The following is a 25,547-nucleotide window of genomic DNA, read 5'->3' on the forward strand; positions in this document are numbered from 1 at the left end:
GGACACTTACTCTAATTTTAATTATAAATCTATAACCAGAATGGGGGCTTCCCCAGTGCTGCCGGTGGTAAAGAGTCCACCTGCCAATGCCAGATATGCAGGTTCAATCCCTGCGTTGGGAAGATCCCCTGGAGGATGGCATGGCAACCCACTGCAGTGTTCTTGCCTGGAGAATTCCATGGACAGAGGAACCTGATGGGTGACAGTCCATGGGGTAGCAGAGTCAGACATGAATGAGTTCATAACCAGAATGACTATAATTTGCCGGAGAAAGAAAACCCAGACTGGCAGTATCTACCAAGGATGGAAATGCTGAAGTATGAAAGTCCAAGCAAGAGGAAATGTGCTTCAAGTCAAAAAGGAAAGCTTGCTTGGGTATCTGGGAAAAGAGCTCTAAAATAAAAAGTATATGATGGTTGGTGAATGTATTATCTCCATCCTACATCAGAGCCTCCTTAAGTGCCATACCCCTACCCCCTGCCTGGAATATTCTGTCCCTACACACACACACACACACACACACATGCATACAAGCGTACATGCACACATCCTATCAGCATCTACCCCAGCCCCTCATCCTTCAGGTCCCATCTTAAAGAGATTTCCTCTATCATCTAAATTAGTTGCCCCTTCTCTGTCTCATTATTCTTTATTTTTAAAGCCTTCTTGTGTCTTTTGTCAATATCCTTACATTTACCCCAAGTAGGAGATAGATAGGTAGATATTCATATATATGTATTTAATTACTACCTGGTACATTACAGACACTTATTACATATCTGGTGAATGAATGAGTGAGTAAATGAATGAAAGAATAAATAGATGATACTCTGAGAAGTTTTAAGAACAGAACAAATTACTTGCCTTGAATGTTTTAGACCAGCAATGAGATCCCTAATCCTGATCTGAGGAGGAGCCATTTTAATTCTTCAGTCCTAAAATTGGAGGAGGGTCCTAGTCCTGAGAGAAAGAAGGCAAAGCTTTATCTCCTGCTTAGAGACGAGCCAGATAAGCCTGGAGAGGCCAATTCATATGTAAGAACTGGTGGCTATGGGGTCTGGGGAGCGATGGGGGTGGTGGAGCTTCTTGTTCTGATTTTCGGAGGTACTGTCAGAAGAGGGTCTTTCTCATTTCTCAACTCTCCTTTATGAAGTGCATTTGCTAAGAGAGAAACACCACTTTCTTTGGAGAATTGTGAGAGGCCTAGGCCATGGAGGCCTGCAAGGGAACACCCACTCATTTGCAAATTGGCGGAGAGTCTCCCACAAAGTAGAAGAAGGCTTGATTCAGGACTTAAAGGAAACAATGCAGTCTGTTCAACAAAGCCAACATTTAACGAACCCGAAACAGTGTGCTTTAAAAACTGAGTTAACAAAGCAGCCTTTTAAATTTTACTGCACGCTTATTGGTTTTATTTTCAAACTTCCATCTGTTACCGCAGTAAGAGTTTACTGGTTTGTTTATCATCATGATTCATCACCTATAAGATTCCTGAGCTATGAATGACAGCGTTGATTGGAATTCTGCAAATGGCAACACTTTTGCATCTGGGCCAGCTTGTACCAATCATGCAAGACCTTTGACTAGAACTGGTACCTTCCATCGCCTGGCAATTCACAACAGAAAGACACAAGGAGAGACAAAACATCTTTCAGATGAGCCTGCCATAAATCCACTTGGTTGGGGGGGGCGCTTTTAAGATGCTGATATTTTAAAAATCTTCCCACCCATTTCGTGTTTTATGGAGACATAGCCATGGACCTCAGTGGGATCTATGTTGCTTTGGGATCATCTCCCAGTGGTACGCCATTCATTCCATCATCTCAGGAAAGGAGAGGAGTGGTGAAAAGCAAAGAGGATGGGGTAGGGCCATGGAACAGTGGGTAATTACCAAGAAAAAAAAATAGGAGCCTCCTACCTTTTGTCAGAGCAAGTATCAAATACTGTTTGGGCCAAGTACATTTTGCCCCATTCTATTTCTTATGCAAATTAAACATCTAGAGACCAGCCTGCCACAAAAGTTAACTCTGCTTCCCTGACTTCATTCAACTTGCCCTCGAAAGGAGTATCATGTACCTGATTGTTAGCTGGATTCCCCCCTCCGAGAAATTGTAGGCAAGATCTTATCATTATCGGGCTTCTTTAGAAATCTAAAGCACCTGTCCTTTGTGAAGGTGGGCTTCTAAAGAGAGAAGCATTCCATTAGAAAAATGCCCGGAGTTCATACGGGAACATGATTGACACGTCTTCCCGGCCTGAAGGTACCAACCTCAGAGGAATAAACTAACGAACGTGGATGGAGCACTTACTGTGTGCCAGGGACTGTGTTCAGCAATTCAGAGGCATGATTTCATCAGGCCCTGGCAACAGACACAGGAGATGGGGAGCCTGAGTATACAGATTTGGAAACTGAAGGCTTGGAAAGGTCAAGTCCCTTGCCCAATATCACACAATTGGAAATGGACAGAGCCACAACCCCTAATTCCAGAACCTGTGCTCTTAGTTACCTATGACATAATTCAGCACTAATGACATCAACATGTACCGTCCAGTGACAATCCACTCCTAAGAGGCTTCCCTCTTCAGATTTTCCAAGTAGAACTGCGCATAAAACCAGTTTTCCCTGATGTTCTGCCCCTGTAGAGGGCAATAAACCATTCTAGGACTTCCCGCTGGTCCTTCCCACTCGTGGTCCAGTGGTTAAGAGTCCACCTGCCAATGCAGGGGACATGGGTTTGAGCCCTGGTCCAGGAAGACTCCACACGCCTCAGGGAAGCTAAGCCCACATGCCACGACTACAGAGCCCGTACTCTAGAGCCCTCATGCAGCAACTACTGAGCTCACAGGCCAAAACCATGGAAAACCCAGGCTCTGCAACAAGTGAGGCCACCACAGTGAGCAGCTCACACGCTGCACCTAGAGAGTAACCCCCACTCACCACAACTAGAGGAAGCCCGCACACAGCAACAGCCCAGCACAGCAAACAACAAGAAAATAAACTTGTAAAATGAAAAGTCAACCTTACTCTAAAAAAAGTAGTCACTCTGTGTAAACTGATTTATATTTCTTTTAATACTCTGAGTAACTGTTATCGTAGATATGATCAGAGCCATTCAGGAGAGGAGGAAATTAAGGCTCCCAGAAGCTAAGTAACTTGCCCAAGGACACACAGCTAGTAAGTGGCAGAGGTGGGCTTTGGATCCTAGGCATCTTGTAGGCATCCATCAGATATTTCCACTGGGATACGGGAGAGGCCTGTAGTTCCCCTGAAACCCTTTTCATGAGTGAATTCTGCCCTTCCTCATGAGTTCAGATGATCCTATTGATTGGACTGGGCCAAGGTTGGCTGAAAATAAGGATGTATTGAAGATCGGTGAAAAGAACTCATGTCAGTGTATGGCAAAAACCACTGCAATATTTTAAAGTAATTAGCCTCCAATTAAAAGAACTATTAAAAAAAAAAGAATTCTCTTGAAATGGAAACAAGTATCCTAACGTACATGGAAGATCAACACTGAATTATCAGTGACCGATAATCGTTGATACCCAATCAGAAGGGCTGTCCTTATGAAGTTAGGCTTACTTGTTACTTACTCTGTCGAGCATGCCGACCCTCCCTTTTCCCTCCTCCCATCGCATGTTCCCTGTACAGATTTCCATCACTCTGTGCCTCCCACCCACCCACCCACCCACCCCATCCACCCACCCAGTTCCTTGTTCTGCTGACTTGCCTTTGTCTTCCCAGAGCCTCATCCCTGGTATACTATAGGTACTCAACATATGTTTTAAAAAGTAGATGGAAGAAGAAGCTCAGAGATAGTGCTAAATCCTAGGAAAGAGAAACTCAGAATCCACGCATGCCTGTGAGATTCAGGTGCCATTTGTTGCTCAGGAAGTAATGCCTGTAATGAGTTGTGGGGACCAGTATAAACATGCTGATACTTCCAGGTGGCACTGAACTGGATCCCAGTGTTAGAAGCACTAATGTGTTCCCTCCTTTTCCCCTCTTCAGCCCATTCAGTCTTTATGTAAAAAAATACACTCATTGCGTGTGTGTTATACAATATAGACATGCCTCATGTTGCATGACTCTACCATGGGCACTTCATGGTACTTCCTTGGAAAAGAAAAACAACTCAGGGATGCAAGCTGGTTGCCGGAAATTGTTACTTATCATTTTGTGTCATCTGTTTCTTTACCTAGCATTTTACAGTTTATAATAGCCTTTACATCATTCCTCTCCCACCCTGTGAGTTGAGGTTGGGGCTGAGACTTCCATTTATAGAGAAGGAAACTGAGTCACAAAAATCTATCATGGCTGGCCATATGGATCTTTCCTCAGTTCTTAGGTATCATCACTATAAGCGACACCATTGATTCAACAATAGGTTTTGACAATATAAAGATCTCTATCATATTGTAAATACATATTGCTTATAAGACACACCCCAATGTTTCTAAGACTTTAAATTACATGCATTCAGAGGGAGAGACACGGTTCTTAAAACTAAGGAAATGTGATAAGGTTAACGGAACAAAGACTTAACAAGCATTCTAACTCTGAGGCACTGTGTACAATTTACCTTCTCAGCTACATTGTAAACTCCTGCTTGCAGGGCATTTTTATACACTTTTTACATCTGTCTTCTCAAAACGCTTAATATAGTGGCTTCTGTACAGTAAGCTCTCAGTTGGTTGATAAAAGAGTCTGTTTCCTCTAAAAACAAAAGCTAAAAGAAACCCTTATTTTTCATTCTTAAATTTCATGGTGCTAAAAATTCCCAGAGAATATATTTGGAAATTTTCAGGAGCAGCATTTTATCTGTTGTTTCTTGGGAGATCTTGTTTGGTGACTAAGAACTGAGTCATAACATTGCCTGTCTGAGAAAGACAAATGTCATGATATCACTTATATGTGGAAACTGAAGTATGATACAAATGAACTTATTTACAAAACAGAGCTACAGACACAAAAACAAATGGAGGTGGGGGGAGATAAACTAGGAGTTTGGGATTAACATATACACACTACTATATATAAAATTGATAAACAACAAGGTCCTACTGTATAGCACAAGGAACTATATTAAATAATTAATCATAATGGAAAAGAGTATGAAAAAGAATATATATATATGAATCACTTTGATATACACCAGACATTAACACAACACTGTAGATCAGCTATACTTCCATAAAAAAATTAAGAATTTTTAAAAGTTGTCTAAGTTCCTTCTTCCAGTATCATCACTCTGGGAGACTAACAAGACTTTAGAAAACTCAGGTGCCTACAATCAAAGTTGTATTTTAGAATGAAGTTCTAGATGAACTTCTAGATGAAACTCTAGAAATTCAGGGCTTATTACAAAATATTAGAGAAAAAAATCTTTAACATGTTTGCATGAACACAAGCAGCCTGTTTTTTTCTTTAGTATCAGGTGTAACACTGTGGGACTTAAGTCTTTCTACATTCGCAGTTCAGATCGCCTACACATAAAAAAAAAAAAAAGAAAGCAAGAAATAAACCTAAGAAAACAAGACGTAAAAAATGAAAACTGCAACCTGGAACCATGCAGAAAATAGTTTGCTTCTGATCAGAGTTATTTTTTGTATGAGGAGGAAAAATCAACTTTTTATTCCACTCCTAGTTTAAAAACTAGCTATTAAAAAAGTTTCTCCAACTCTGTGAAGCAAAAGAAATTAGCCTCAAGTGGCTGTAACTGAGCTTCCCATCGGATTATTGTGCAAGATTGCCTTTTATTTCCCCCCACAGTGGATAATGCGTGTTCATTGTGATTTATCTGGAGTAGGTTTCTTTTACACACTCGGACTATATAAAGTCCAGGTAGGACTGGGAACAGAGGCTTGAGGAGCACCTGAGAGGCAGCCTCCAGTCTGGGAGAATGAAACAGTTGGGAACATGAGCAGCCGCATGTGAAATTGACGCTCTCTGCGGTATGAGCCCCATGTTTGCCTCCCAGCCCAGATGAGGAGCCATTAGAAACGGGAGACAGGATCAATATCCTCTGATTGTGCTGCTTTTGTTCTCCCCCTTGATTTTAATTTCTTGCACAAATCTCTGACCTAGAATGATCAAGACTCAGGCCCTGGCAGGACCGTGAACGTTTGGCCAGCTTGATTCGGCCACCTGGCAAAAGCAATGGTGATGAGGGCCTTTGTCCTGTTGGCTGTCTTCGCAGAAGCCTCTGCAAGATCTTGCACTCCAAATAAAGCAGGTATGCTCTGGTACTACCCCATTTTCCTGGAAAGGAACATTTCCTGACAGGTATCTTCCCAGAGCTCAAAGCTCTGTACTTATATTATTAGGAAAATGCTGCTATGTAGCCAAATAGTCTTCTCTAGTGACTGAGATGGTAAAGAGTCTGCCTGCAATGTGGGAGCCCTGGGTTCGATCTTTGGGTCAGGAAGATCCCCTGGAGAATGGAATGGCAACCCACTCCAGGATTCTTGCCTGGAGAATCCCATGGATGGAGGAGCCTGATGGGCTACAGTCCATGGGGTGGCAAAGACTCAGACATGACTGAGCAACTAACATACACACAGAAGCACTCAGCACCCCAATGACCAGTTGATTTTTCCTGCAGAAAGTACAAACATATTGGATAAACTTACACTTTTTAAAATTTGAAAGTGTTAGTTGCTTAGTCGTGTCCAACTCTTTGAGACCCCATGGACTGTAGGCTCCTCTTTCCATGGAATTCTCCAGGCAATAAAACTCTAGTGAGTAACCATTCCCTTCTCCAGGGGATCTTTCCAACCCAGAGATCGAACCCATGTCTCTCACATTGAGGAGGCTAGATAGATAAATAAATAGAGATAAAATCTTCACCTTTTTCCTCTATTTTCCACTTGATTGTTGATTTTCTGTACTATGCCATAAATTACTATTTCATAGCATTATGCATAAACTGACATTTTAACTTTAATGTGCTCATTTCGTGGGATTAAAAAATATGTATATACATTATGTAAATATATATATATATATATATAAAATCTGGTTTCATACATATATATGAAACCAGATTGAAATATACACGTATTTCCAATTCATTCAATCTGGTTTCAAAAATATGTTCCTTAAAATATGTTCAAGTTTAAATGTGGACCAGTTTTGAATACATGTTAAGAACAGACCTGGAGAAGGAAGTGGCAATCCACTCCAGTATTCTTGCCTGGAAAAGTCCATGGACAGAGGAGCCTGGAGGGCTGCAGTCCATGGGGTTACATGACTGAGCATACATGCATGAGGGTGGAGGGAGATGGGTTGGTAGCAATAAACTGGTAGAACTTTAAAAAAAAAAAAGAATAGTGCAGATTTTACACAGAGGTTGCAAAATCAATAAGTGAGGAAATTCAGTGACTGATGTCAGGAGAACTTTCATCAGATCTCATGAAGAATAGTGGGAAAATATTCTTAATCAACTAACTGCTTTGCATGCTCAGCTGTAATAGGAGCTCACCATATGTAGATTAATATGATTACCAGATCTGATTTCAAACCTTGTCTCTCATCTTTCCAGATGTCATTCTCGTGTTTTGCTATCCCAAAACAATCATCACCAAAATCCCCGAGTGCCCCTATGGATGGGAAGTGCACCAGCTGGCGCTCGGTGGGCTGTGTTACAACGGGGTCCATGAAGCAGGTTACTACCAATTTGTAATCCCAGACTTGTCACCTAAAAACAAGTCCTATTGTGGAACCCAGTCTGAGGTAAGTCCGAACTATATAGGGAAGAGCTGCTAAAAGGAGGCAAGTGGGCCCATCTGCTGTCCATCCTTAAAAGGATTCAAAATTCACCACTTTCTGATTAAGAGTCAGTCCCGACCCCCAGATTTCCTGAGATGTGAATGTTATTTAAATTCTTCTCTTCTGCCTAGTTAGGATTTAAATTTTCTTCTTCCAATTCATTGCCCGAGTGGCTAGACCACCTTCTGTGAGTAGAACAAACCACTGGGTTGGCCAAAAAGTTCATTCAGGGTTTTCTGTAACATCTTACAGCCAACTTGATGCATTTCCCACCTCCGTGTCACCTGGAGCTCAGAGTATGTGCTCATTGCTGCCACTCTTCCTGGGCTGGATAGGTGGGCCACCTTCTACTCAAGATTTTGAAGTGGTGACAAAGTACAATTGGAAGGCATCTTAAAGGAGAGACCAAAGTATAACACAGCCCATAATTGGGTCTTGTAAAGTACCTAGGATAGGTCATCAGAATGAAAAGGAAGCACAGATATCCTCTTGTCAAGTGTCCTTATGGGATGGAGGAGAAATTGGAGACTTCCCAGTCACAGTTCAAGGCCACAACCAGTAGCGATACAATCATGAAGAAAGGCTAGGTCTAGTATTCCTACTGCCTTGACTGTAGGAGACAGTACATCTACTAGGTCTCAGATCCTGGGGACACATTCGCTTCCTAAAGGCCCCACAGTGATTCAGTGATTTAGTGGCAAGAATCATGGGTATGAGTAACAAAAACATCTTGTTTTTCTATATCCTGGTAAAATGAGCTACAAATCACCTGTGTGGTCTCAGGCAGAGCACTTCTCAAGTGAATATTGGAGAGCCCCTTTAACTCTACTATTCAATGATTTTAAAGTCTAGGAAGTCAGAGGAAAGAATCTCAGAATTAGTGCTTATGATTGGAAGAAGGAAAGACCAAGAACTAGGCAGTAATGTTCTAGAGCTGGGAGCTAGGTGAAGGTGTCACATAAGATTACTTGGGCAGGGGAAAGAAATAAAAAGCTGATGTTGGGAGATAAGAGATTCCTGAACTAGTTCAGTTTGGTCAGAAGCCTGATAGGTATATGGATTTTTTTTTAAGTATACCACATTCAACTTAGATTATTTTAAACAGTCTCGAACAGACTTAAGAACTCTTTACAAAAATTATCAGCTCACCTACAAACAAGAATGGGTGTTATATCAATGGCAAACATCTATGTCTCCCCATGGACTTTTTTCTGAGCCATCGTCCAATATTTTTCCAAGAACTTTCATTCACATCATGGGCGTAAAGGGCTACCCTAACTGCCTTCTTCCTTTCTCCAGTACAAGCCCCCCATCTACCACTTCTACAGTCACATCGTTTCCAATGACAGCACCGTGATCGTCAAGAACCAGCCCGTGAACTACTCCTTTTCCTGCACCTACCACTCCACCTACCTGGTGAACCAGGCGGCCTTTGACCAGAGGTAAGCTGCTCTAAGAGAGGAGGGCTGGCTGCCTTGCATCTGTTCTGCAGTCCCTGTCAACCAGGCATGTTTCAGTCCTTATGCAAAATTCTCTCCCCTTTTCAGAGTGGCCACTGTTCATGTGAAGAACGGGAGCATGGGCACATTTGAAAGCCAATTGTCTCTCAACTTCTATACTGTAAGTGGTCTCAAGGTCCCCACTGCTGCCTGTGGCCTTTACAGAAAATGATGGGATGTTTCCACAGCATTTGTTCTCCTCAAAGCTGTATATGGAAGCCCATTCTTGAACTGGAGTTGAATCATAAGCTTTGGTGTAGTGTTAAGCCTCTTTGAAGACTGGATACAACAGACATTCAGGTTCATAGACTGGATGGAAGAAAGGAAAGCTGTCACAGAAAAATAAGGTTAATTTTCCCATTTCACAGATGAGAAAATTGAGATGAGAAGTCTTGTGAGTTACCAAATGTCAGTAGGTGGTAAAGACAGCCACAGTCTAATAATCAAGATTAGTTCCCACTACAACACACTCCAGAGATTTAAATTTAGGATCCAACTCTTGTTCAAACATCAGTCACAATGCAGTGAGCTTCCTACCTGGGACAGGGTTAAGGGGAAAGGCTAGGGTGGCTGCAGATGCCTGGTTTTTTGGTCTCCAAAGCCTTTTGCTTAGTGGGTCTCCTCTATGTCTAATTTTGGCATGCTGCCTATGTTGACATTGAAACTAAAGGCACTCAGAATAAAGCACTCCAGAGAAACCAAGTATGCAATGGTCACTAGCCCAGCTGCCCTCCTTTTACAGGGGTGCTTTGTCTTTTAGACCTGCAGCTTCCAGTGAGGAGGCATGCATAAAGAGACAATAGCCCAGCTGGCTAGAGGAAAACACAGGCAGAAATCAGAAATAGAAACCTTTTTGTAAAAGACTAGAACTGGAAGAAAGCCTTAAAGGCCATCAAGTGCAACCTATTCATTTCATAAAGGAAAACAATTATCTTACCTGGAACTCCACTGACTTTGAACTCTTGGAACTCACTTAACCAGTTCCCTGAAAGTGAAAAGTCAGTCATGTCCAACTCTTTGCAACCCCATGGACTGTAGTTCATGGAATTCTTCAGGCCAGAATACTGGAGTGGGTAGCCTTTCCCTTCTCCAGGGGATCTTCCCAACCCAGGGATCGAACCCAGGTCTCATGCATTGCAGGTGAATTCTTTACCAACTGAGCCACAAGGGGAGCCCAGTTCCCAGTTCTCTGGAAGCTATTAATCTGCTGAACTTAGAAGGTGAGATGTAGAAGGGATCCTAGAATAACCTAGTTCATTTTACAGAAAAGGATCTAAAACCCAATGAGAAAATGATCTGCCCAAGACCCCACTTGTGGTCTAGAGCAGTTCCCAGTCTGGAACAAAGTCTTCTAACACTGGTCTCCAGGGCAAACTTACTATGCAGGGAATGAAGCCTAAGTGTCATGACCCCTAACATTACATTGCTGTTGCGCAGTCATGTCCGACTCTTTGTGATCCCGTGGACTGCAACACCCAGGAATCCCTGTCCTTCACCATCTCCAGGAGTTTGCTCAAACTCATGTCCATTGAGTTGGTGATGCCATCCAACCATCTCATGCTCTGTCATCCCCTTCTCCTCCAATCTGACATGCAAAGGCCCTTTTCAAGGCCCTGTGTCTAATTTTGTATTCAAAGTTTTAATTCTTTTCTTTCAAGAGGGCTCTCTAAATAGGCTTCAAAGTCCCACAAAACCTAGATCTTCCCCAGGCTACACACCACTAGTGATAAAGTCCTGAGAAAAAGGAATCCCATACAACCCCTTGACCTATATTGGCAGGGGCTTGAAGCAATGTGGATCACCAGGGTGATGAAAGAATGGCAAAACCACTGAAGTAACTGAGGAAGGTTCTCCAGGAAGGAAAATAAGCTTCACACATGACAATAGATCCAGGGGACATGTTGATGATGGGTTATCTTTACTACTGAGTCCCTGTCCGGAAGTACAGGATTGTTGCTTTAACCAGATAAAACTGTAGATATGACCCCATGAAGGTTTTACAACAGGTGGAAATGGAGAGGCACCATGATTGTCAAAAAATTCACCATCAGTTATGTGGAGTGAAGTTTCAGACATGAATATCAAACCTTAGATCTTTTTAAAGAAAAAACAAAAATCAGGAAGCATGTTCTCAGCATTACCAGGCCATCCACTGGGCTAGACAGACTGCTTCCTTGAACTGCTAGAAATGAGTTCTTGCTAAGGCCTTCCCTGGGGCCCACCACAACCCTTACAGGACAAAGGAACCTTGGCAAAGAGGGGGCTCTGAGGTTACAACTGAGACTTTGGTACTCATTAACATTCCCACAATGGGCTCGGTTTCCTGTGCTTTACCCATGTAGTTGGTATTTTTCTTCTCCCTTCTTCCACTTTCAGAGCATTCTTGTGTGCTTCTGAAGCAACAGCTGATCCCTGCATAAATTTCCATCAAATTAGCAGAGACGGAGTAGTACCCTTCCTGGGCCAGTGGAATCAGCACACTGCTAATTGCCCAGGATTCCAAGAGCTCCAAATGCTGGGCTCCAAAACCACCAGTTCTGCTCAGCCTGCTTTCTCTCCTCTCTCTCCATCCTCTTCTACTTGTTACTGCCAGTGGTTCTGTAGTTGGTATTCCTGGTGAAAATTTTTTTGACTTTCAATCCCAAATAAAGGAAGGTAGTCAACTTGCAGAAGTAGCCTAACATTGAGGTTAAGAAAATAGGCCTTGACATCAGACCACAGGTTGGAAGCTTGGTCCCCTATTTACTGTAGTATGACCTTGGGCAAGTTAGTTAACTCCTCTGAGTCTCCACCTACGAATTTGTTCAATGGGGATAATAACAGCACTTACCTTAGAGGTTTGTTATAAGGGTTAAATGAAATAATCTTTATAAAACACTTTGCACAGTTCCTGGCACAAATAAATGTCCAAGGAAGTAGTCATTCTCATAATTGTAAATTTTGACCTCATTTTTAAAATATCTATTTGGCTATGTCTAGTCTTAGTTGCAGCATGTAGTTCCCTGACCAGGGATTGAACCCAGGCTCCCTGCATTGGATAACCAGAGTCCCAGCCACTGGAGCACCAGAGAGGTCTCCAGACCTCATTTAAACTGGAAACTGAGAGCTCCTAGCTCTAGCACTGTTACTTTTATAGGGTTGAATGTCAATATCAGAGTGGGATTAGGCTGACTTTTATTCAATCAAAAATGGTATAGGCTGTTGCTTTTAGTTAGACAGAAACAAATGACAAAGCTGGGATGGAACAAATGTAAGAAATAGAGACCAAAATCATAGACTTCCAGAGTCAGAACAAACCTCAGAGGTGATTAATGTAGACCTTCCATCTAATGCCCCAAACCCTCTGCAAGACTGCTGAGGGATGAACTCCCTATCTCTTCCAAGGACGATGACAAATTGGGCCTTCCCATTTTAGGTCAACATGTGAAATCTGACGTCCTGAACTCTGGCCCATTGGTCCCAATTCTCTCCTCTGAAATGATACTGCTAAAGGTCCTTCAACTGGTTTGAGCCCATCTTTCCCAAACTAAATATCATCCCACACTTGGTGGTCCATTCATCATCTTATTCACTCTTCTCTGAGTATGATCTCCTGGGTTAATGCTCCTACTAAAAGGTGGAGCCCAGAACTTGCCAAAACAAATTGCCTGGATCTTAAAGGGTGATGTTCTCTGGACATAGGTTCCTAATTTTCATGTTATTAAGAAAGTAGGGGAGACACACTGAGGATTGCCTTCTGTCAGGTGAGAAGTAGAGAAACTGACCATCAAAGGTGTTTCTTCTCAGAAATTGAACTAAGGGTGAAGATTGTGTTTGACACTTTGTAACAATCAGGAGGGTTCCTCTGCAAGTGGAGGCATCCTAATATTCCAATTCCTGGTTCCTAGGAGATGGGGGCCAGGAGAAATACCTCTAGCTACATTGGTGATGGTATTATCATCCTCGGGTAGATCCTACATTTGGAAACAGTCCCTTGAAATAAAATAAATCTCAGAAAATAACAAGGAACATTAGAAGCCACTATCCTCTGCCACTTCAACTTGCACATTAAGCTGATCACTTATATTCAAGAATGTTATTATTTAATCATTACAACCATTTAAATGGTGCAGAGGGCTGAGAGAAGGGAAGAAAAAATATTGACTTCTGGGTGACCAAGTCAGGAGGCCCTGGCTGGACCCGCAATTGATAAGATAATGTAAGAGACCCTAGAAGATGATCCTGAACCCTCTTGTCAATTCCCTAAATTTGACGCTTAGGGAGTTAAGGTCTATATCATCTAGATGTCCTTGCTGTCATTGTTTACCCATTGCAGTTCTGTAAATCTCTAGGTTCATGAAACTCAATTTTTTCATTAGTATCCTGGTCTAAGCTTTATGCTCCTATTGCATACAGCCACCATCATAGAAACAGTTCTGCAAGGCAGACGAAGGCAAAAGGTATTCCCATTTTGCAGATGGGAATACTAAGGATCAAAAGGCTGCCTTGCCTGTAGTGTGTCCCAAGTTAGTGGTGGGAACTAGGGTTAATCCAGGATCCTTGTCTTGATTCCCCTGTACTTGAATCATGGCAATGAGTCCCAATTGTCCCTGAATTGAAGCCATAGTCTCCTGGATCCACCCCTACAGGCTAACTTCCTCTCCTGCCCTCCTCACTCCCTGCCTCTCCCCACCTCCCCTTTACTCACTCACGTTCCAGCAGACTGGCCACCCTGCTGTCCTGCTTGCCTCTCTCACCCCCTACGGCCTTTTCCTGCATGGCCTGATGCCTGCATGGCATCTCCTCCCTCCAGTTTTGATTCAAATGTCACTTCCTCAAGGAAGCCTCCCAACCACTGCATTTCAAATTAAAACCTGTCCCCTCCTTGCACTCCCAATCCACCTTACCCTGCTCTACATTTTTAACATAGTTTTTCTATATAGAATACTAGAGTCTATCCTAGCCATATAATTCGTTTAACCTACTGTCGGTTGTCCAACTCCCTTGCTAGAACGTCAGGTGGCTGGAGACAGCGATCTCTACTTGTTCACTGATAAATCTCAACAGACAGGACAGCCTGACTTACAGACTCTCTCAACATAGAGAGCAGTTCCTGATACATAGTAGGTGATCAGAAAGTTGGTTCTGTTGTTAATGTTAACTGAACTTGAAATCAGAGTAAAAACTTTCCAATCTAAACTGGAATCTGCTCAAGGAAATAGTAGAGGAACAAGGGCAGTGCAGGGTTGTATGCATTTGGTCCCATGTCTTTTGGTGATTCAGTAAACCACAAACCTTCAGCACTGCTGGATTCCACTCTTTTTCCATCAAGCAAGTCTCACTCCTCATCAGCAGAGATGCAACATCCAGTACATGTCTCACTGTAACCAGCAAACCCAGTTATATGATGTCCTCATCCCTGCTAAGATGGCACCAGGATCCTAGGAGGTACCATTTCTCTGGCCCAAGAGGGTCTCACTGTGGTCTCACAGCCTGTGTCTTTGGGTTGATCCCCACCCCCCATCTCGTCCTGATGTATCTGCTCCTGTCAGACCAAACTACTCAGCCTGACAGATCATAATGCCCAGTGTCAATTTCCTTCCAAAGAACGCCAAGTTCTCCACTAAGAAAGAAGCGCCTTTTATCCTGGAGACATCCGAAATCGGTTCAGATCTGTTTGCAGGAGTAGAAGCCAAAGGCTTAAGCATTAGGTAAGTATGTGTTCTTATTGTCTGTATTTGCAAATACAAAGATGAGAAAAAAGAACCAGACCAGAGGCTTTTTAATCACCCAGCGTTTCTAGGCATATAATTCTCAGGCTTAAAGTGAGATGCATTTTGTTTCATTTCCAGGTTTAAAGTGGTTTTGAACAGCTGTTGGGCCACACCCTCGGCTGATTTCATGTATCCTTTGCAGTGGCAGCTGATCAACAAGGGGTAGGTATGGTTCTCTGGACCACAAGGCTGAGAGGTGAGACCAGGTGATCCGGGGTAACTCTGGCTTGGGGCGGCCTGGGAGGAAGAGATGAAGCCTGTTGGGGCCACTTAGTGACTTCCTCTGTGTTTCCAGACTGAGTAATTATACCAGGAAAAGCCTACATAGTACTTTCTAGGTACCAGCTACTACCCTGAGAGCTTTATCTTGTATTAACTCACTTCCCTGACAACTCACTTCCCTGACAAGGTGAGTATGATTACTATCATTTCCTCTTTCCAGATGAGGAAACTGAGGCATAGGAGGAGTTAAGTAATGTCACATAATTCGTGTATGTGCTGTTTTTATGGGGAAATGGGCACGCTGGATTCAAATCCAGTCCATCTGACATCAGAACCCAGATGAGGACTAAATTAGATGTCCATGTAAAAAGTTTAGCACATAGTACCTGGTTGGTATCCAATCGATTTTAATATCATTGTTTTTATTTACTAATAATTCCATGGGTAATTCTTAAAATTTGGAGTAGAGGACTAAAGTATTGGAGTTATAGCATAGAAAAGTGATTCTAGAAATCACACATAGATGGCTTAGAAACAGTACACGGGAGGTATAAAGACCAGCTTAGAGGCTGTGGCAGCTCTAGAGCCCAAGGTGATAAGACCTGAATCAACATTGTAGCTAAGTGAATGAAAAGAAGGTCATCCAATGCCATCCAAGCAGGGAGAAGCAATAAAAATTTAGCAACCGATCGGATATAGTAGAGGGAAGGACAGGGCATCTGAAGAACATGTGACAAAGAATGCTTTCTACTGTTGACTGTGGATTGTGAAGATGAGGAATAGTTTGTAAGCTCCCAGGGAACAGAGGTTCTGGGTAAGGGAGTCTGGATTCTCCTTGAGTTCATGATGACATGCTGACCCTGAGATGACAATTGTCTAGAAACACTTAGAATTGTAACTTTGGAAAACAAAAGAGAGGATGAGTTAGATTAGAGATGCAGGCATTGTCCACACAATGCACAGTAAACTCAGAAGAGGCCATTCCCCAAACCAAAGCAGACAATTACACTGGAACCCACCAGGGCTAAGCAAAAACACAGGGGCCAGGGACAAAGATGATGAGATAACAAAGATAAAGCCACTTTGGATCTTTATTTAAGAAGCACTCATACAGCCCTTGGGCTTCCCTTGAGGCTCAGCTGGTAAAGAATCCACCTGCAATGCTGGAGACCTGGGTTTGATCCCTGGGTTGGGAAGACCTGCTGGAGAAGGGAAAGGCTACCCACTCCAGTATTCTGGCCTGGAGAATTCCATGGACTGTATAGTCCACGGGGTTGCAAAGAGTTGGACACGACTGAGTGACTTTCACTTTATAGCTCTTACAACATACCAATCACTGCTCTAGATAGGTATTTTACAAATACTTTCTTCAATTTCATTAAAATTCTTATAAAGTAGGTAGTATAGTAATCACTATTTTATAGATGAGAAAACTGAGGAACAGACAGATTGAAATGCCAAAAGTCTAAGCTAGTAAAGGGATGGATGGTCTGAGCAGCATTATGGACAGAGGAGCCTGGCAGGCTACAGTCCATGGGGTCGCAAAGAATAGAACATCACTGAATGCACGTGTGCACACGCACACACACATCACCTAATACCACGGGGTAGGACAGGTCAGTAAGGGCCACATGCAAGCCACCTATCTTCCTGCAGGGATGAGAGCTCAGTTTGGTTCCTTATTTCATATGTTATTGAATGAGCCATTAAGGTTTTGTTGTGGATGGTACAAATCCAGTGACTTCAGAGAGATTCTAAAATAAATTATTGACCTATAGGGACTTTGAAATTACCAACAGGCATTGGGAACCTCTGTAAAACAAAGGCCACACAAGGGCAAAGTCTTCTGACACATCATGGAATTGTCTCCTTAGATAGTTCTGGTCCTCTTGCTCACCTAGCAGACGTGTGATATGACAGAAAAGGGAATGCTTGTGACTTTGGAGTAGTCTCTACAAGTGGTCCTCAAACTCTAGTGCTCACAGGATTTCCTTCGGGTTCCTGCTCCTCATGCAGACCCATCGCAAACCTACAACTTCAGAAGATCCCAGGGTGAACCCTGGGAATCTGCATTTAAGTGCTGCTAAATCAAAGAAGCCCTGATATAGTTGCAAACTCTGCCTAGCTGAAATGGCCCCTTGAGGTTGGAGATATATGCACAAAATCCAGTGCCAAAGGGGAGAATTAGAAAGTCCACTCCATAACCTCCCACATGCTTTTGGTTCACATCAGGCCCTTTGGGAGGAAAGCTCAGTTTTCAAGATGCCTGGAGAGATTGGAATAAATAGGTTGTCAGGAATTTTGACCTGAGGTGGGGAAAGGAGACTCCTGTGATGTCAGCGTAAAAGCCTCCCTCTGGGCATTCTGCAATCCTGAGCTACCTGTCACGGACAGGCAAAGGCCACGGCCAGCTCCGAGACAGCAGTGCCAAGGCATCTGGGCCTGCCTGTGCCTTACCTCCTGCCGCCAACAAAGCTCTGCTCGCGCTGTTTTCCACTGGCTGACACCAGGCCTTGGACACTCCAACAGCAAGCTTCTATTTTAAGCTTAGTCTTGAATTCGTACGAGGATCTCAGGTTTATTGACCGAATGATCCTTCAAGAGTCTTGTTTCACAGCTCGGAAAATGCCCCCAGCTCTGTCACTGCTCAGAGGCCTCCACCGACAGAACCCCGCTTCCGGCCTTGGTCAGATAAAAGATGCAGTGTTCATGCCTCATTTCAATTAATGACTCTCAGAGTTAACATCCCATCTGTCCTCCCTCTAATTTGGCCCCTAATGTCTGATTCTGATAGAGGGGACAGGGGAGGGTCCACCATGAAGTTTCCCTGGGGTGGTTGCTCTGCTCTCTGTTGTATGTCTTAAGTTGGAACAACAGTAGAGTCAGAGGGACACGCCAGGAGAGACATGAACTTTGGGGTCCAAGTGCGGCTGTTCACTGGTCTTGAGCTCTTGAACCCATAGACCTTTGTTCCATAGAGGACAGATCCTGATGCTCACCATCACCTGTATGCAAGACCCCACACTCTGTGGGCCTCCCTGTATATTCCCAAGAAACACTCTGTCTCTTCCAAACACCTGGTTGAATGTCTGGCACTTACGTAGAGAATCCATATGTGCTGGGCAAATGAAAAATTATCGTGCTTAAACCAGGGTTTCCCAATCTCGACACCATGGACTCTTAGGGCTGGATCAGTCTTTGTTGTGGGGTCTCTCCTGTGCACTCCAAGACATTCTGTAGCATCCCTGAGCTCTACCCTTTAGATGCCAGGAGCATTCCCCTGCCCCCCGAGTCATGACAGCCACATGCCAAATGGCCCCCAGGTGAGAACAATGGGTTTCAACCCATGCCATTCTATGTTATAATTTTTTTCTTTTACTGCAATTGTACTTTTGGAACTTGAAACTTCCCAAATTCTCCTTACAGAGAATTTAGGAGAAAAAAAAAAGCCAAAAATGTGAAAGAAAAAAAGCAAAAACTGTCCATAATAGCCAGGATTAACATTTAGGTGGTATCCTTTGAGCCATTTTTCTGTGTGCGTATTAAAAATGTCACTTTTTTACCAAAGTAGTTACATATAATAGAATGGACATAAAACTTAATATAATGTAAATTCAAATTCCCAGTGGCAAAACCTCATAATACACACACAGCAATGTGTTGGGTGTGACCTGGACAGAGGTGGCTGTGGCAGCAGGCTGGGAAATGCTGCTCCTAGCACTACCATCTCCATTTTGGACACATGCTGAGAGTCTGGACATATTCCAGTCCTCCAAGGACACTATCTTGGGGGTTTCATTTCTTTAGGACAGAGATGTGATGGCTTACCAGATGTGTGGCTTCTCAAAAGTTGTTTCACCCTGGCTGTACTCTGGAGAATAGGGATGACCGCAGCCATCTCAAAGAGACCCCAGAGAAATGAAGATAAGTGAGGTGCCACCAGTCAAAGTGCTTCAGAAGGATAGCGTGCTGTGTAACGGCCCAGAAGAGGCTATGCGTGACTTTGCCTCAGACGCCCTTGCTGGAGTTCATGAGGTGACCTGTCTCCCCCACATCCCTCCCCCCACCCCATGTGCTCCAGCTGCCCCACGGATGAAACCGTCCTCGTGCATGAGAACGGGAAAGACCACAGGGCAACCTTCCAATTCAACGCCTTCCGGTTCCAGAACATCCCCAAACTGTCCAAGGTGTGGTTACACTGTGAGACGTTCATCTGTGATAGTGAGAAGCTCTCCTGCCCAGTGGTAAGCCACCCCTCCCGGAACGAGAGTGGTACCTGAGCCTGGGGGTGGGGGAGAGCAGTGTTTGAGAAGCTGTATTTTTTTTTTTTTTTAAGCTGGGAAATTATCACTAGACCCTGTAGGTGTGTGCTGAGGACATTCTGGAGGAAAGGATGCTGAGGGTGGGAGCAGATGTCCCAGGCGGTTCTGGCCCACCACCAACAAACTCCATGGTCTGGCCCATGTCACTTAACACCTGAGCCTGGTTTTCCCATCTTTAAAGAAAGAGTGGTGATGAGTAATAGGGGCCCTTCTCTTCAGAGAGCGGGGTTAGGGAAAATGAAAGCAATAACAGACGTGGAAATGCTTTGGAAAAGTTAAAAGGATAAGGGAAATTCAAAATCCAGGTGATAGCAGTAAGCTCTGGATGGAAGGCAAAGGTACTTTCAGCTCTTGACTTACCAGCCTGAGGGTCCATCTCTGGGACTTGTGATGGACCGGTGAAATGCTATAGGAATTCCCACATGAGAGCATAGTTGTTCTGGGCCCGAGAGAAAGGACCCAGCTTCCCAGACACACTTAGTGTAGCTCATGCAGGGTGGTCAGTTTCCCTTCTGCTTCTCCCCCAAGAAGTTGCTGCAAGATCAATCACCATGCAGAGTGAATTCAGGTGGGAGATAGTTTTCCGTTGGGACCTGGTGGAATCTGGTCCTTAGAGCAGTGGTCCCAAAGTGCGGTACACGCAGCTTCAACATCACTTGGGAACTTGTTAGGTGAGGATGCAAATTCTCATCCCCCTACCCCAGATCTACCTGATTCAGACACTCTGGGTGAGCCCAGCCATCTGTGCTTTAGCAAGCTCTTCGGGTAATTCTGAGGCATGCTCCAGTTTGAAAACCACTGCCTTAAAGATCTCAAAGCAATTAATTCCAAACTGTCACCTCCTTCAGTGTGTTTGGACCAGAGTCCTCAGTAAGGAGGGACACAGTGTTTCTGAAGAGGGTACCTGCTTACCTGTAGTAACCAACAGAAATAAGATGATTATTTCTATTGATTCCTATTTGGCCAAACAGTACCCACTTATGTGCACAAATAGATAAAGGGAAGGCAGTAAAGAAACATTTAACTGTTCCTGGAAGGATAATCATTGGTATTACCCTTAAAAAATGAAAAAGAACCAGAACACATTTTGCAGGTGTCCACATCTCAAACCACTCTGAGGGTAGTAACTATGGGCAAAAGTCTTGCTTCTCATCAAAAGAAACAGTGTCAGTTTCCACCACATGCTATGTGGATTTGTTTCAGTTTGAAGAGCTCAGGATGAAAAGATTTCTTCCTTTTTTTCAAGTCAGAGAAGGGATGAAATACACGTCTCTCTTGGTTATAAAAGAATAAGGGAACTAGTATCTGAGGTCTGGGGAATTTTGACTCCATCAAGTTTGTGACTTTTAGAAAAAAAAAATCTCTTTTCTCTCCTGTGTTTCTCATCCCACCTCCACCCTCCCCTCCCCTTGGCTTCTGCTGGGTCTCCAGACTTGTGACAAGCGGAAACGCCTCCTCCGGGACCAGACCGGAGGCGTGCTGGTGGTGGAGCTCTCCCTCCGTAGTAAGCTTCTCTGTTTTCCAAACGGTTGCCTTCATGTCGGGCTATGTCCACAGGCACGGCCAGTTTGAGCATTTTCACTGAATTGCCAAACCAGTTGTGCCTGTAGACACAACCTTTACCTGCAACGAGTCTCCCCACCTGGGGGCAGTGGGGAGGTTTGTTAATTACCCTAAAAAGTTGGGCCTGTGGCTGAAATTCCAATGCCCCCCAGGGACTACGAAATGCTGAACTTCCAGACACGGTGTGCAGGCAATAATAATAGAAAACGAAGCTACTGGGGCATCCAGGGCAAGTCAACAAACCAGTAAAGGAGTGAGCTTGGCCAGGGTTGGTGCTGGGGTTTCAGAAATAAAGGAGCCCCATATGGGTCTTGTCTTCTAGAATGTACCATCCAGCAAAGAGAGAGATGCTAAATGCTAAGGGAAAGGGAGATGACTGTTTGTCATGGTGGGGGAGGCAGGGTCTATGGGAATGGACAGGTGGGCAATTCAACCTAGTCAGGCTTAGGGAAGACCTCTGTGGGTTATCTTGAAGTCTGGCCCTCAAGGGGACTGTGACATCAAGGGTGGGCAAGCCTCTGGCCAGGCTGGAATCACCAAACTCTGGCCAGGAACCCAAACCCAGTCACTACCTGATTTTGTATGATCTGCAAGCTAAGAATGGTTTTTCCTTTTTATGTGGTTGAGAAAAATCAAAACAGTATTTCATAACACTCGAAAATTATATGAAATTCAAATTTCAGTGTTTCTACAGAAAGTTTTATTAGAACATGGCCACACTGGTTCATTTAAGGGTTGTCTCCCCCTGCTTTCAATCACCTCAAGTGGTTGCAATAAAGACCATGTGGTCTGTGAAGCTGAAAATATTTACTATCACCTGCCCTTTCCAGAAAGTTTACCAACCCCTGCTATAGAGAGCTGAGAAGAGAATGGTGAGATGAAGCCTTGTCAAGCCTGCTAGAAATTTTGTCCTAAAGGCAATGGGGAGTCGGTTGGTTTAATCAGGGGAAATCAGTCAGGTTTGTGTTTTAGGAACACAGCTGCTCCCTCTGCGATATTATCTTAAAGCTTCTGCATTTTCTCTTTACTCACTACAGGCAGGGGATCCTCTGGTCTCTATAGCTTCTCAGGTAAGGAAAAGAGCTCCATGCAATGTTTTTAACAGGCAGAAGTGTGTTTCAAAGGGGCTTCCCAAGTGGCGCTAGTGGTAGAGAACCCACCTGCCAATGCAGGGTTCGATCCCTGGGTCAGAAAGATCCCCTGGAGGAGGGCATGGCAATCCATTCCAGTAATCTTGCCTGGGCAGAGAAGCCTGGCAGGCAATAGACTGTAGAGTTGCCAAGAGTCAGATATGACCAAAGCGATTTAGCATGCATGTGTAATTTTTTAATTAACTTATTTTTTATTGAAGGATAATTGCTTTACAGAATTTTGCTGTTTTCTGTCAAACCTCAAAATGAATCAGCCATAGGTATACATATATCCCCTCCCTTTTGAACCTCCCTCCCATCTCCCTCCCCATCCCACCCCTCCAGGTTGATAGAGACCCTGTTTGAATTTCCTGAGCCATACAGCAAATTCCCATGTGTTTTAAAAGAAGCTTACCTTTGGTCCCTTAAGGTGTACTTTAAAGCGCATCTGAATGAGGTGGAGGGGGGCTGGAGGTCGAGGTCTCTCTCCAACCAGCCCCTGAGCTCGGAAGGGAGGGAGGAGCTGGGGGCAAGTTGGATGAAGCAGAATGGGATCCCTACCCCCAGCCCCACCAAGTCTGAGCAAAGATATCACCAGGTGGTTTCTTTGGGGTTTCTGCATTTGGAGAGCTTGAGTTTTCAATAATCTGTTCATTCAACAAATATTTCTAGTCCCTTCTGTGACCCTGCTGTCATGAACTGAGTGACCTTGAGCCATGACCTCACCCGTGCATCCCCCAGTTTCCTCTCTGAAGCTGGGTTAATAATTACCCATCTCATACACAGAAGTTGTTGTGTGGATTAACGATTACAGCTAAGAGCCCTAACCAATGCTCAGCATGCAGCAAACATCCAGTAAATATCAACCATAATTACTGACTCTGTGCCAGGCACTCTTCTAGGTGGTGTGACTATCACAGTGAACAAAGCAAAAGCAGGGCTCCTGCCCTTCCTAAGATGTGTGAAGTGGGGTGGGTGGGAGCTGAATAGTGATTTAGATTGCAGCCTGAGAAGCCTCTTGGGAGAAGATCTCATCAAATGAGGAGGAGGAGGTAGCTATGAGAGAAGATGGGCAGGACAGTTCTATTTATTCGTAAACTCACAGATAGGCTTTGCTCTCACAGTTACAGGAAATCATGCAAACCAATTCCTTATGATACTCAGATTCTCATTCTTAAAGGAAGTTCTACAGCTAACGCCATACAGTGAAAAGCAGCATCACTATATTATTTAAGTTCAGGTTCCCATTTGTCAGAGTTCCATATCCTGAGCTTCCTCTGTTGGGTTCTTGCACTGATGAAGGTGAGCTGTGGAAAGCCTGGAGGATGAAACAATCTGACTACGCACAAAACTTGCAGAGCTTTGTGAAAACCCACTCAACGCCCTTGAGTGGACTCTTTGATGTTGACGCTTTTGCTGAGTTCTCCTTGTCGAATTGTTTCTGTCTCCTTTCCTGTCTGGTCCACAGATGTGCTCTATCACCTCATCGTGATGCTGGGGGTTTGCGCTGCATTATAAGGAGAGCTGGGCAGGCAGCTGCAGCTCCTCCACGAAGACCATCTCCTCTGTCAAGGACAAACCCACATTTATTGCACTGCCAAAAAGAACAAACAGAAGACCATATCGTTGGGGAGCAGAGAATAGCGCTTTGCCAAATATGTGTTCCGGTGATCTTTGTGAATTTTACTGATTGTTTTTTCTTTGGTGCCCCACTTCCTCCTATGACTTCCTGTGGCTCTTAAGTTCTGCCGTCTCTCCCCTGCAGCTGGCGGGGGAGTCTCCTTTCCCCAGATTCAAGTCGGGGCTGCAGTGGACTCCTTTGAAAGTTATTCTAATTTTAAGAGAGTAGCAACCAAGCACAGCTGAACATTTTGAGGAGACAGTAGAGAATAAGCACAAAGTCAGCACTGGGGACAGAACACACAGGAACAGCCAACTCTGCCGAAGGGGCCTTTGTCATCGAGGCCGTGCCATTCCTATCTGAGGACCAGGGTTGAGCCACGAGGCAGGGGTTCTAATCTTTCAAGTGATGAGGTGGAAATCAGAGCAGAAATGTTTATTTTGCTCCAAACTGAACAGTATGAAAGAAAATGATTCTTGAGAAATCCCCATGAGTGCTAACCTAATTTTTTTTTACTGTAAAGTTTTAAAATATGTATAAACATTATGTAAGTAGACACTCACTATGTTTGTAGCTGATATAGATTCTAAGATGAGAAGAAAATGACAAATTGAATAGGACTCAAGCTGCAAAAAGAATAAAACGTTAGCATTAATTTCACGTGATAATACAGCGTTGCCTGAACAAAACTGCTGCTTGCAACATGCCTCAGAGGGACTACTGTGACAGGTTCTCTGTAGCTTGGCAATCCCATCCTACTATGCCTTGTGATGCCCAAGACTCTCACTATTTTTATTCACTCTGCTGAATCAAGAAATCTTGATTCAGAGAATGGTCTGACCTCATTTAGCCTTGACTGTGACATTCAAGCCCATATCTGTTTTAATCTCACTAACCTGTGATCGTTCAAATAGAAGCAACAAAACATCGGAAACATAAATGCAAATAAAATGAAAACAAATGGCCAGTGAAACCACATGGTGTCTGATGCTGAGAGCACTGCCACTCCAGTGACCCAGAAAACATTGAGAGGAATGATTTATACGGTCAAACAAAGAAAAACTCAAAGAAGTTGTCATGGTAGAGAATCGGCAGATCCCAGAAAATATATTGAGGACCCCAATTTGAGGCTAGCAGCTGTGATGTCACTGGAAAAGCCTGAGCTTTAAATTCTGTTCTTCGTCTTGTATAGATTTGGGCTTATCATTGGAAAACATGTCAGCTTGTATCTCTGCATTTAATGTATTTGAGAAGTTTTAAGATCTATAGTTTGCTGGTTCTTTTAAATGGTGTTAATGAACTCAGAAATTAAGCTAATTCTAAAATCTCTGGAGACATGGAGTGTGTGTTTAGCAATAGGTTACATTAAAATAAGTTGATGTAGTCGAAACTGGTCTCAAAGCTGGTACTCCAACCATTTGGGATCTCTTCTTCCTATAAATTCAGAATTTTTGTAGCTAGGCTTTACTTCAAAAGGACAGAAGATATATTTTATCGGTTTTAGTCAAAAACTCTTTAATAGCATACTCACAGCCATAATCACAAATCCTTGGCTGTCAGAGTAAAACAATGTTGTGGTAGTTTAGCTTTGTTTTATCATAATGTTTAATGATCTTGTATCTCTTTGTGGTGCTACAGAATAAATAAAATGTCTTAAAGTAAATAA

At 43.6% G+C, this 25,547-nt stretch overlaps 1 protein-coding gene across 2 annotated transcripts; it reads left to right on the forward strand.

The window, feature by feature from the left end:
• Positions 1-5,888: 5,888 nt before the first annotated feature.
• TECTB (tectorin beta) lies at positions 5,889-25,547 on the forward strand. Of its 2 annotated transcripts, XM_043925703.1 has the most exons (10): positions 6,097-6,236; positions 7,545-7,735; positions 9,071-9,213; positions 9,319-9,391; positions 14,857-14,960; positions 15,102-15,185; positions 19,327-19,489; positions 20,999-21,071; positions 22,168-22,200; positions 23,729-23,850. In XM_043925703.1, the coding sequence occupies exons 1-10, from the start codon at positions 6,161-6,163 to the stop codon at positions 23,776-23,778; spliced, it is 990 nt and encodes a 329-aa protein (XP_043781638.1). In that variant the 5' UTR covers positions 6,097-6,160; the 3' UTR covers positions 23,779-23,850. The 2 variants fall into 2 exon arrangements, with proteins under 2 accessions (XP_043781639.1, XP_043781638.1); XM_043925704.1 differs by lacking the exons at positions 19,327-19,489; positions 20,999-21,071; positions 22,168-22,200 and adding an exon at positions 5,889-5,955 and having other exon boundaries at positions 6,089-6,236; positions 23,729-25,547.

Source organism: Cervus elaphus, chromosome 15 (assembly GCF_910594005.1).
Source record: "Cervus elaphus chromosome 15, mCerEla1.1, whole genome shotgun sequence".
Lineage (NCBI taxonomy): Eukaryota > Metazoa > Chordata > Mammalia > Artiodactyla > Cervidae > Cervus > Cervus elaphus.

Excerpts from the sequence above, each read along its gene's own strand:
- TECTB (XM_043925703.1), top strand. The coding sequence starts at position 6,161 with ATGGTGATGAGGGCCTTTGTCCTGTTGGCTGTCTTCGCAGAAGCCTCT. Across the intron at positions 6,237-7,544 it reads TTGCACTCCAAATAAAGCAG|ATGTCATTCTCGTGTTTTGC; the intron begins GTATGCTCTGGT and ends TCATCTTTCCAG. Across the intron at positions 15,186-19,326 it reads TGGCAGCTGATCAACAAGGG|CTGCCCCACGGATGAAACCG; the intron begins GTAGGTATGGTT and ends CATGTGCTCCAG.